At 46.2% G+C, this 13,206-nt stretch overlaps 1 protein-coding gene and 1 long non-coding RNA gene across 5 annotated transcripts in view; one reads left to right on the top strand and one right to left on the bottom strand.

Annotated features, from left to right (window-relative positions):
- The window catches only part of cdh19 (cadherin 19, type 2), a 248,357-nt gene that overhangs the window by 78,242 nt on the left and 156,909 nt on the right, over window positions 1–13,206 (top strand). For all 4 annotated transcript variants that reach the window (XM_051683042.1, XM_051683044.1, XM_051683043.1 and 1 more), the window contains exon 4: window positions 10,462–10,581. In XM_051683042.1, coding sequence (XP_051539002.1) covers window positions 10,462–10,581 — 120 coding nt within the window. The remainder of the gene's footprint in view (window positions 1–10,461; window positions 10,582–13,206) is intronic.
- LOC127432194 (uncharacterized) overlaps window positions 1–13,206 on the bottom strand; it is a 494,148-nt gene that overhangs the window by 372,035 nt on the left and 108,907 nt on the right. The window lies entirely within an intron of this gene.

The following is a 13,206-nucleotide window of genomic DNA, read 5'->3' as shown; positions in this document are numbered from 1 at the left end:
TTTCGAACTATAAATTTCAATATGGTGGAGGGACATTATAGTTGTTATGGGAAAAATTGGTAACAATTAAATCCTCATGACCCACAAAATCCATAGACACCAAACAAAATGATTTAACGGTTTAAAAGTTATGGGCAAAAATAGCAATCTTTTGACCCATAGGTGGCGCTGCCGTGAAACTCTGCATGTGCCCTCAAACCATGATCCTCATGAAGCATACCAAGATTCATTTCGATAGAACAAAGGGTTGCCGAGATACTGCCTCAAATTCATTTTTACATCAACCTTGTTAACTTTGTGATGCTGTAACTTTTAAATAAAATTAAAAATCAAAATTCTGAACAGTCATTTCTGTGTGGCTCAGTCTGGAGATTATTTTGAGCCATAGTTTGGACAAATTGGACAAACGTTTGAAGGACGTGAAAAGTTTATACTGTAAATGTCATAATGCAAGATGGCGGCCACTGCAATGGATGGAGTTATAAGGCTGCCATAGACTCCCAGCCATAATAATAATAATAATATTAATAATAATACTAACGGATACAATAGCAGTTACGCACCTTCAGTGCTTGGCCCCTAATAATAATAAGAAAACCAACGAAAACAATAAGTGCCACAGCCCCTTCGGTGCTTGGCCTCTAACAACCATCATCTCAACAACAGGAGGTACTTCCCACGGCATTGCCCTCATGACAACGTTCTGCTGTGGTGTATTGAGTTCATACTTCACTTTCTATTTGCTGCTATTATGAAAACCTAAACATTAAACACAATTAATTAAATTGCATTATGATAGAAAAGTCACTGTAACAAAAACAAAAAAATCACTGAAATGTTCACTTCTCTACGTTATGTTTCATTCTTTTTCCCTCTACAAGTGAGAGAACATAGATACTTTTGTTACACGTGTGTTTGCAAGTGTCTTGCAACACCTAATCGTGCTGAAAAACATAATCATTATCAACATATAAAATCTGACTGCTATACAGCCTTCTGTAAAATTTCCTAAGCTTTACACATTTTTATATGTTGAAGTGCATCTACAGGTGATTCCATGGCAATGAAAACACAGCAGTGCTTCCACTCCTAGCTCCCACAGGAGTTCCTTCACCATGCTCTCAAATTCACCACTCTGCACCCACAGGAGTTCCTTTTACTATTCTGGTTCAACCGCTCAACTGCCACAGCAGTGCATTAACTCTATTCCCGCAGGACCACCTTTTGCTATTCTGGGTCAACTATTCGTTAACTACCCTAATCGCTAGTTCCATTTAATGCTTTTGGGCCTTTTTTGGGGGTAGAGGAATAATAGAGATGTTGATTAATGACAATTTAGTGTCTCTATGCATTTAAACTAAGCACATAGTATTCAGTAACTCATGGAGCTTTAAACATTAATGACTCACTGTCTCTGTTCTTATTGGCAGATTTTTGGGAGGTGTTAATGCTCGGGTGGAGTCTCGAGCTCTCTACTATGGACAGCAAGCTAAATTTGTTTACCTTTATCTTTATTCTACTGAAATGCATTTTAAGTGTAGTTGCATTTCATCATGAAATACTACATTTAGTGTCACGTAATTCTTTTAGTCCACGAAATTAGGGATTTTACACTTACGCCCCATACATGCTAATAGGTATCCATTTGACAACACATTGATTTCACTACGATCCACACAAGAACAGCATTTTCCTCCACCAAAAACTGAGCATTTTGAAATGCTTTCCATTACTGCATACTTTAGAAAACATCCTGGTTACTTTCGTAACCTCCGTTCCCTGATGGAGGAAACGAGACATTGTGTCGATGTAGTGACACTAGGGGTCACTCTTGGGAGCCCCAAACACCTCTGCTTTTTTTAAAAAAGGCCAATGAGAATTGGCAAGTGGAATTTGCATGCCACTCCCCCGGACATATGGGTATAAAAGGAGCTGGTATGCAACCACTCATTCAGGTTTTGTGCTGAGGAGCCGAGACCAAGTCCCAGCCATTTCAGCGGGTAGTTCAGTGTTGTGGCAAGGGGGACACAATGTCTCGTTCCCTCCATCAGGGAATGGAGGTTACAAAAGTAACCAGGACATTCCCTATCTGTCACTCACTCGACGTTGTGTCGATGTAGTGACACTAGGGGTCCCTATACAAAATGCCACAACTAGCTGAACTGTGTTACGTGGACTGGCGGTGTGTGATGGGCAGACTGCTGTGTGCCTCATAGCCAGCACACCAGGCCGTCACGTAACCTCCCCCAACGCTCTTATGAGCATCGAACGGTCCATCAGGAACAAATTGACTGCCAAACTATAGGGACAGGCTAGCCCAGCCGAGGCCTCTTTTCCCTATTTTTTCTCCCCAAAAAGAGTGGAATTTTGTTAACGGACTGGGATCCGCGAGTGTCCACGTCGGGGGGGTGTCACTCCCAAGGGGAAGACACTGCGGAGATCACACCCCGCCCAGTAAAAAGGGGGGGGGGTACTTCAAGTGGAAATACATCACATGGTCTTACCTTTCTTGTCGGTAGTATGTCATGTGTCTCTGCAAACTCGACTGCCACAGGGCTAAGGATGAAGTCATCCAGGGATCACAGTCTGTGAACACTACTGGGAGTCAAGAGCACACTTCTTCCACTCAAGGGATGGGAAAGGCGCTATGCGCAAGAGGTACACCCGGCCAGCTGCCCCGGAACTTACCTGCTTGTGCCTGCCACTACACAGGATGAAACCGACTCAACCCAGAGATTGTAGAACCTCGCAAAGGTGTTGGGTGTTTCCCAGCCCGCTACTCTGCAGATGTCTGCCAAAGAGGCGCCAATGGCCAGGACCCAGGAGGCCGCCACACTCCTGGTAGAGTGGGCTCGTAACCCCGCAGGGGGTGGCACATCCTGAGCTTGATATGCCATAGCGATGGCGTCAATGACCCAATGGGTGATCCTCTGTTTGGAGACAACGCTTCCTTTCCGCTGTCCACCAAAGCAGACAAAGAGCTGCTCAGAGCTTCTAAAGCTCTGCGTGCGATCCAAATAGATGCGTAAAGCTCGCACTGGACACAGCAACACCAAGGCTGGGTCTGCCTCCTCCTGGGGCAGCGCTTGCGGTTCATCACCTGATCCCTAAAAGGGGTTGTGGGAACCTTGGGCACATATCCCGGTCGGGGTCTCAGGATCACGTGAGAGTAACCCGGACCAAACTCCAGGCATGATTCGCTGACAGAGAACACTTGCAGGTCCCCTACCCTCTTGATGGAAGTGATCGCAGTCAGGAGGGCAGTCTTGAAAGAGAGTGCCTTATGCTCAGCTGACTCCAAGGGCTCAAAGGGAGCACACCGTAGACCCTGAAGGAGTACAGAGAGGTCCCACGGGGGAACAAGGCATGGTCTAGAGGGGTTCAACCTCCTAGCACCTCTCAGGAACCTGATGATCAAGTTGTGCTTCCCCAAGTACTTACCAACTACTGCATCGTGATGAGCCAAAATAACAGCTACATTCACCTTCAAGGTGGAGGGGGACAACCGCCCTTCCAACCGCTCCAGCAGGAAGGAAAGCACCGATCCGACTGCGCATCTCTAGGGGTCTTCCCTTTGGGAAGAACACCACTTAGTGAACAGATGCCACTTCAAGGCATACAGGCGCCACATAGAGGGAGCCCTAGCCTGAGTGATTGAGCCTACCACCACGGGCAGTAGGCCACTTAAGTCCTCCGTGTCCCATCCAAGGGCCAGATGTGGAGATTCCAGAGGTCTGGTCGCAGGTGCCAGATGGTGCTCCATCCCTAAGAAAGAAGGTCCTTCCTCAGGGGAATTTGCCGGGGGGGGCGGGGGGCTGTCGCGAGGAGCGTGAGATCCGAGAACCATGTCTGGGTGGGCCAGTAGGGTGCTACTAGGATGACTTGCTCCCCGTCCTCCCTAACCTTGCACAGGGTCTGTGCAAGCAGGCTCACTGGGGGAAACGCATACTTGCGTAGTCCAGGGGGCCAGCTCTGTGCCAATGCATCTATACCGAGAGGTGCCTTGGTCAGGGCGTACCAAAGCGAGCAGTGCGAGGATTCCCAGGAAGCAAACAGGTCTACCTCTGCTCGACCAAATCGACTCCAAATCAGCTTGAGGGTAACCTGACTTTGATATGCCAACGCAGCCACGGGCCAGTCCAAGAGCTGACGGCTGTGTGCCTGTTGCATACAGCACCCCAGCCCGTCTTGGAGGCATCTGTTGTAACCACGACATGCCTGGAGACCTGCTCTAAGGGAGCCCCTGCCTGTAGAAATTCCAGGTCGGTCCAAGGGCTGAAGAGGTGGCGACAGGACCATGACGGCGTGATGGCCACGTGATGTGTCCCACAGTGCCATGCCCACTCGAGTCCGAAGCCAGTGCTGAAGTGGTCTCATATGCATCAACCCGAGCGGTGTGGCCACCACTGATGATGCCATATGCCCCAGGAGCCTCTGAAAGTGTTTCAGTGGAACTACTGTTCTCCATCTGAACGCCTTCAGACAGTTCAGCACTGACTGTGCGCGCCATTCGTGAGGTGCGCTGTCATGGAGTCCAACTCCAGACCGAGAAAAGAAATGCTCTGAACTGGGGAGAGCTTGCTCTTTTCCCAGTTGACCCAAAGCCCCAGTCGGCTGAGGTGCCAGAGCACGAGGTCCCTGTGTGCACATAGCAACTCTCTCAAGCTAAGTGAGCTAAGATCAGCCAGTCGTCAAGATAGTTGAGAATGCGGATGCCCACTTCCCTTAGCGGGGCAAGGGCTGCCTCCGTAACCTTCGTGAAGACACGAGGGGTCAAGGACAGGCCGAAGGGGAGGACCTTGTACTGGTACACCTGGCCCTCGAAGGCAAACTGCAGGAAGGGTCTGTGTCGAGGTAGGACCGAGACGCGGAAGTACGCGTCCTTCGGGTCTACCGCCGCGAACCAATCTAGATGTCGGACGCTCGCAAGAATGCGTTTTTGCGTCAGCATCTTGAACGGGAGTCTGTGCAAGGCCCGGTTCAATACTCGCAGGTCCAGGATTGGTCACAACCCACTGCCTTTCTTTGGTATGATGAAGTAAGGGCTGTAGAACCCTTTCCTCATCTCGGCTGGAGGGACAGGCTCTATTTTGCCTTTGTGCAGGAGGGTCGCGATCTCCGCGCACAAGGTAGCGGCATTCTCGCTCTTCACTGAGGTGAAGCGGACGGTCTGGGTCAGCCATCGCGACGGGTTGAAAAGCGCAAGCCATGCGTCCAAACTCCAGGTGAGGGGGACCAAGGGAATGATCATGTCGGACGTACCAGCGGGTGGGGCCTCGCGGCGGGGCGGAGCTTGAGGTGCCACGTCAAGGGGACTCGAGCCCCGTGGCCGTGCTGAGTCCAGGAACATCGAAGCACTTACCTGGCTCCTGCTGCCCACCATAAGATTGGTCGAGGAGGGGGGAGGAGGAATCTTGTCCCCGTAGTCCACTGGAACCAGTCCCATGTGGGTGTTTTTGTGCCACAGCTGGGCGCACAGGGGCGGGGGGTCTGCCGCTGGAGCGCTATACCTGCCAAAATGGGATGATGGACGTGACGACGGCCACGCGCACCAGATATGTGACCCAGGGAACAAGGGAACCATTCTTTTGTCAGGCTTTTGGGTGCTGCAGCCTCCTGGGCATGCGGCGACAAGAGATTCTCCTCCCGGCCCTCCACCGGGGGATAGAGTGGTCTGTCGACCAGCCCCAGAGAAGTGGATCTCCTCGACCCTGGGTCACCCAACTCGGGGGCGCTTCGAAGCCTTCCTTGGGTTCTTAGGGGTCGACCGTGAGACGGGTGGCGTCTGCTTCCTGCGGAGGGCTCCATGCCGGAGCCAGGCCATGGGGGCGTTTAGCACCTTGGCTTGGTGTACTTGCAGGAGAGCCATGGCGTGCAGGGTGGAGGCGGCTTGTCCAGCGGCACCGTAGGCTCTAGCCATCAGGAACGACGTAAACCTACAGGCCTCAGACGGGAGCACCTTGTCCACCTGCGGGATCACCGAATACCCCCTGGCTGCTCCGCCATTGAGGGTAGGGAGAGTGGGGGAGCTGAAAGACTGGGCAGTAAAAGGTGCCTCCCATGATCTTGTCAGCTCCTCATGTACTTCCAGGAATAAAGGAACGGGGCGGGGTGTGGCCGGCGCCCCATGCCCAGGAAAAGCACGTCCGTAATTTCCGCGTCAGCATGAGGCTGGGTGACCGTTCCCGAAGGAGGAAGCTGAGCCGAAGCCTCTGTGTCAGACTGGAGAGCCCGCTCTCCAATGCTGCGCTTGATAACTCATTGTCTTCCAGAGGTCCAAACGAGAAGTCGAACTCACGCTGAGACGAGCCGCCGGCCTTGTGCGAGAGCCTGATCGGGGCAAGCGCGCATGCTGGGGAATGGGAGGTCCGTGGGGGCATACCCGTTGGAGGTGGTCCCATTGATGTCCCCAAAACGCCCCCAGTGCTAACCGATGCTGCCTCAAACCCGTAGGTAGAAGGACCGGTGCGGTTTCTTATGAAAGCAAGCCGCGACCGCAATGTTGCCATGGTCATGTTCTCGCAATGAGGACATGACTCATCCACGAACAATGTCTCCGCATGGGCAGTGCCCAGACACGTAAGACAGCGATCGTGGCCGTCGGAAGTGGAGAGATAGCGACCGCACCCAGGAATAACACACAAACGGAAAGGCATCTTTAAAAAGCAGCGCCTTTAAAAGACGTTCTGTGTGTGCCGCTCTTTCAGAAAGAAAATATACTCTTTTAGAATATACTCTTTAAAATGTGCTGCCGAAGCGCCCAGGGGCTTTCTCTGCAAACCACAGATGCAGAGGGAGAGAAGCCGCTGAAATGCACTGTAAAATCCAGCAGAGAGAGGCGAATGAACTCGGCAGATTAATTCAGCTCAATGAATAGAACCGCTCTGCTCCGAAGAGAAAAATCTGAACGAGTGGTTGCATACCAGCTCCTTTTATACCCGTATGTCCAGGGGAGTGGCATGCAAAGTCCACTCGCCAATTCTCATTGGCCTTTTTTCAAAAAAGCAAAGGTGTTTGGGGCTCCCAAGAGTGACCCCTAGTATCACTACAGTGCATCCGGAAAGTATTCACAGCGCTTCTCTTTTTCCACATTTTGTTATGTTACAGCCTTATTTCAAAATGGATTAAATTCATTATTTTCCTCAAAATTCTACAAATAATACCTCATAATGACAACGTGAAAGAAGTTTGTTTGAAATCTTTGCAAATGTATTAAAAATAAAAAACGAAAAAAAAAATCACATGTACATAAGTATTCACAGCCTTTGCCATGACACTCAAAATTGAGCTCAGGTGCATCCTGTTTCCACTGATCATCCTTGAGATGTTTCTACAACTTGATTGGAGTCCACCTGTGATAATTTCTGTTGATTGGACATGATTTGGAAAGGCACACACCTGTCTATATAAGGTCCCACAGTTAACAATGCATGTCAGAGCACAAACCAAGCCATGAAGTCCAAGGAATTGTCTGTAGACCTCCGAGACAGGGTTGTATCGAGGCACAGATCTGGGGAAGGGTACAGAAAAATTTCTGCAGCATTGAAGGTCCCAATGAGCACAGTGGCCCCCATCATCCGTAAATGGAAGAAGTTTGGAACCACCAGGACTCTTCCTAGAGCTGGCCACCTGGCCAAATTGAGCGGTTGGGGAGAAGGGCCTTAGTCAGGGAGGTGACCAAGAACCCGATGGTCACTCTGACAGAGCTCCAGCATTTCTCTGTGGAGAGAGGAGAACCTTCCAGCAGAGCAACCATCTCTGCAGCACTTCACCAATCAGGCCTGTATGGTAGAGTGGACGGAAGCCACTCCTCAGTAAAAGGCACATGACAGCCCGCCTGGAGGACTCTCAGACCATGAGAAACAAAATTCTCTGGTCTGATGAAACAAAGATTGAACTCTTTGGCCTGAATGGCAAGCGTCATGTCTGGAGGAAACCAGGCACTGCTCAACACCTGGCCAATACCATCCCTACAGTGAAGCATGGTGGTGGCAGCAGCATGCTGTGGGGATGTTTTTCAGCGGAAGGAACTGGGAGACTAGTCAGGATCGAGGGAAAGATGAATACAGCAATGTACAGAGACATCCTTGATGAAAACCTGCTCCAGAGCACTCTGGACCTCAGACTGGGGTGAAGGTTCATCTTCCAACAGGACAATGACCCTAAGCACACAGCCAAGATAACAAAGGAGTGGCTACTGGACAACTCTGTGAATGTCCTTGAGTGGCCCAGCCAGAGCCCAGACTTGAACCCGATTGAACATCTCTGGAGAGATCTGAAAATGGCTGTGCACCGACGCTCCCCATCCAACCTGATGGAGCTTGAGAGGTCCTGCAAAGAAGAATAGGAGAAACTGCCCAAAAATATGTGTGCCAAGCTTGTAGCATCATACTCAAAAAGACTTGAGGCTGTATTTGGTGCCAAAGGTGCTTCAACAAAGTATTGAGCATAGGCTGTGAATACTTGTGTACATGTGATTTTTTTCGTTTTTTATTTTTAATAGATTTGCAAAGATTTCAAACAAACTTCTTTCACATTGTCATTATGGGGTATTGTTTGTAGAATTGTTAGGAAAATAATGAATTTAATCCATTTTGGAATAGGGCTGTAACATAATAAAATGTGGAAAAAGTGAAGCGCTGTGAATACTTTCCGGATGCACTGTACATCGACACAATGTCAAGTGAGTGACAGATAGGGAACAATGTTGTTAAGAAACTGAAAACAGAGTTTTAAAACAAAAAATAATAAATGTGGACATGGCCTGAGATTATGAAAGTAGCGTGAGCTGACCAAATTTTTTAGAATAAAAATTAAACACTTATATGCAGTATAAAGTCTTGATATTTTCTTTGTTTATCTGTCACTTTGTTATAGGCATTACCCAAGGCTACTGATACCCAAGTTAGAGAAGAAGATTGAGTTCAGTCTTGTCCCTACAGACATTATTTAATCTACTCCTGTTTCCTGTTTTATGTACAGGACAGTTTGAAAGTCACAAATGTGTTATTCCCACACCACACAGTTGTTATTCCTAAACACTGATTGTGAGAATACAGCCAATATGTGGTGACAGATTGTTAAAAAAAACAAAAAAATCTGTTTTTTATATCATGTTTCATATTTAAGATATTTTTACTGATGTCCATTTTTGGGCTCTATTACAGCTTTTGGCACATTAAATGTATGGCTTTGTGATATGATAGCACACAATAGGTTTCATTTCTTCTTAAATACTGTTATCACTACCATTGTTTTTTTTATTGAACGCATATTACCATTTTAATTTGTATGCATCTGCTGTAGAGGTCTGCAACCCGACCTGGGCCCGACGGGACCCGAGAACCCAATAGGTTTTGGGCCAGGTTTGGGTCAGTTTTTCAAGTAAGACTTTAGGTTTGGGTCGGGTCGGGTTCAGGTTTGTAATTAATGAAAAAATAAACAGGCCTACCGAACTTGTTTCGCACACATGCTCCCACTCACAGACACATGCGAATGGATAAGTTAGGGGCCGTTCACACCAAACGTATTTTTGCACGCTTCTGTTCTGTTTTCCCATTGTTTTCCTATGTAAACACATGCTGGACGAATGTCTTTGACTGTTGCGCCATGTCTCGCTGTTTCTTCAGCATCTCGTGCAGGACCAGCACTGTTTAAACATCGTGTCAAGTTAAAAAGAACTCAATTTTTTCAAAAACGCATGCTGAGACACCTGCGCTCTGTTTCATTCTTTGCACTGCGGCTAAATTGTTTTTATCGGAAGTGTCACAAAGATTCAATGTTCTGAACAAGTTCAGGCTATAAAGAGGGGACTGTTGCATAGTTTCATATTATTCCAGATTTTCTGCACCGAGTGAAGTTTCAGTGCATAAACGGTAAGTCAATGCTTTTTTTCCGTTCTGCTCTAGTGTACTGAGGGGCTGAGGGGTTTACTGTTTCAATACTGTTATGAATGTTTCCTATATGCTTACATAAAATATAGCCTATTGCAACGGTACTTGCAAGGAGAAGAGATTATAAAGATAGTGACCGATTTCGGGTCAGGTTCAGGCTTACAATCTGATAGTATCGTACGGTCTCGGGTACGGGTCGGGTTTCATTTTAAGGCCCGTGCAGACCTCTAATCTGCTGCAGATGCTGCAGAGAAGACACAGAAGAAACTGAAGAAGCAGAACAGAAAGAACAGACTGACAACTAGAGACATACAGAGACAGTAGAGATGAGATAGGATAAAAGACAGACAAAAGCAGTTACTGAGACACTCACATAAATTTCTGTCAAAAGGAAAGAAAAGATTGAACATCCACAGTGATGAAGAGCAGACACGTTGAAAGACTTCTACAGTATATGACACAAAAGACAAGAGAGACAGTAGACACATCATACAGCATGTGAGAATAAAGAGCTGTCTCCCCTCATTCACATCTCTCTCTTTCTCTCTATCTCTCTCTTTCTCCACAGGAACCTCAGTCATCCAGGTCACAGCCACAGATGCAGACGATCCCATGTTTGGGAACAATGCTAAACTCATCTACTCCATCCTGCAGGGGGAGCCATACTTCTCAGTGGAGCCCAAAACAGGTGCAGATGCATAATATCGCCCAACAACACCATCTGTACTTCTCATTTTCATGTAGAGTAGCCCCCAAAGTATCTGTCCACTTAATTAAGCCACACTTAAAAATGTATGAATGTCATTGCAATAGATAACAAAAAATATCAAAGCAAGTGTATTTAAAGAAAAATATCACAAGCACACTTTTAAAAATGACAAAGTAATTTGTTAGGTTTGAAATGCCAAAAGTTTTATTGTTAACAATGAAGACAAAAAGTATTGTGACACTTTGTGTTTGTCAAACGTTAGTGGAACATGTCTATAGAGAATGTTCTGAAATCCACCTATGGATACTCTGCTAAGACACCTATAAACTTCATACATCCATTCACACCGCAGCTGAATGTGGCCCAGATTTTAATTTTTTCCCTCACATATGACAAAAATAGTTTTTTGAATGATGGTGTGAACTGCAAAATTTACATTGAATCTGACACTTCCAAATCCAAACTGGGCCACTTTCATATCTGGAAATAAATCAGATATGTATCTGATTTTATGATATGTGCCTTCACTGTGAACAGCCAGGTCGGATTTAATGTAAACTCAACATTTGTCATTTGCACACTTGATTATCATACATATAGGCCAAAACTGATTAAAACATTTAATAGCAATTCATCTATTTATTTTTTTCTGATGAACGCATTCAGTTCCTATGTGCATGTAATTACAGTGGACTGAGGTAGATTCATGCAACAGTGCTCTTTACTCGTGTTACTTGTACAGAAAACAGTTCCTATATTCCTCAGACTACATCAATGCAAATCTGAAAGAATTATAAACCAAAACATTTATTTACTGTGTGTTTTGCTCGTAAGTGACATTGCATTCTTGAGATTCGGGGATAATTAAAATCCACCATACAAAGACCTCAAATTACTTAATACTACATTATCCATCAAGAAGGTGTTTCACTTGCTGATATATTGTTAGATAGGGCCTAAGTCCCTTTATTGTGTATTTAAGTGTATTCATTAAAAAAACGGCTTATCGTTTTAATTTATGGCAATGTTGTATATACAGTGTATATATATATATATATATATATATATATATATATATATATATATATATATATATATATATATATATATATACACTCACTGAGCACTTTATTAGGAACACCTGTACACCTTTTTCATGCTATTATATAATCAGCCAATCGTATGGCAGCAGTGCAATGCATAAAATCATGCAGATACGGGTCAGGACCTTCAGAAAATGTTCACATCATCCGTCAGAATGGGGAAAAATGTGATCTCAGAGGTGAGAGAGGTCAATGGAGAATGGCCAGACTGGTTCGAGCTGACAGAAAGGCTACAGTAACTCAGATAAACACTGTACAATCTTGGTGATCAGAATAGCATCTCAGAATGCACAACACATCGAACCTTGAGGTTAATGGGCCACAATCATTTTTAAGTCACTTTAGATAAAATCTGCTAAATGATTTAATGTAAATATACAACAGCAGAAGATCACGTGAGGTTCCACTTCTGTCAGCCAAGAACAGAAAGCTGAAATTGCAGTGGGCACAGGCTCACCAAAACTGGACAAAATGTAGCCTGGTCCTGATGAATCTCGACTGCTGAAGCACAAAGATGGTAGTGTCAGTATTTGGTGCCAACAGCATGGCATGTCAACAGTCCAGGCTGGTGGTGGTGACTTAATGGTGTTGGAAATGGAAACGTAAGTGGTAGTTTTATCAGGGAGACTCGCGTGGTACACATCATTGGTTCATTCATAATTTTCTTTAACCAATCACTGTTCACCTCTTGCTTTAAAGGTCTGTCAGCAGCCTGCTCTGCTGCCTTCAGGTGTCAATGTGGCAATTCTTTCTACAACTTACTATGTCCAACGTCGAGCCAGCTTCGCTCCCCGGTGAGCTAATATGGATTTAGTCACTGCTCTTTACCTTTTATCCAGGATCAGCAGCTCCTCGCAGCAGCGTGTGTCTGCAATTCTGGAGTCTCAGTGGGATCGCGGCCTTCTTGGAATAATAAAAGATATGTTATCAAGACATCTCTGTCAACCCCGATCTCTCCAAACCACAGGTGAACCAGCTCACATAACATCTTGGGAAGCCACCTTCCCTCCTCGACGATGCCGCAACTGAAATGCACGACCCGGTACTGGAAGGCCATCAAAAGCATTGCATCAAGGCAGCAGCTGATCCCCATCACAAATACACTAAGTTCTCTATCATACAGTATTCATCAATTTGTATTTAGAGGATGGTTTAAGGGTCTTAGGTTTCTGCTGCCAATGTTGTCTGTTCATCACAACCATCATCTGCATCAATATCACATTCAAGCGGCAATATTTCATTGCATTCGGCTCTCATCGTTCATGGTTGGCAATCACGCGTTTCACAGCGTGACGGCCGTGCCATGGCGGGTAACTCAGTTAAGGTTCACAGTCACTGTGTTGCATACTTGAGTGTACCACTATCGGGGAATCAATATCTATTATTCATGCATGTCACGATGCACAAGTACATATCTTACGAGGTCTGTTACTGCATTCAGTTAAGATAATGCATTGTTTTGTTGGTCGCTCCTATCACACATTAATCACAATGTGTTTCT

This window comes from Myxocyprinus asiaticus, chromosome 41 (assembly GCF_019703515.2).
Source record: "Myxocyprinus asiaticus isolate MX2 ecotype Aquarium Trade chromosome 41, UBuf_Myxa_2, whole genome shotgun sequence".
In the NCBI taxonomy this organism is placed as follows: Eukaryota; Metazoa; Chordata; class Actinopteri; order Cypriniformes; family Catostomidae; genus Myxocyprinus; species Myxocyprinus asiaticus.
Note: the sequence above shows the minus strand (reverse complement) of the source record. Positions and strands in the feature narration are given on the sequence as shown.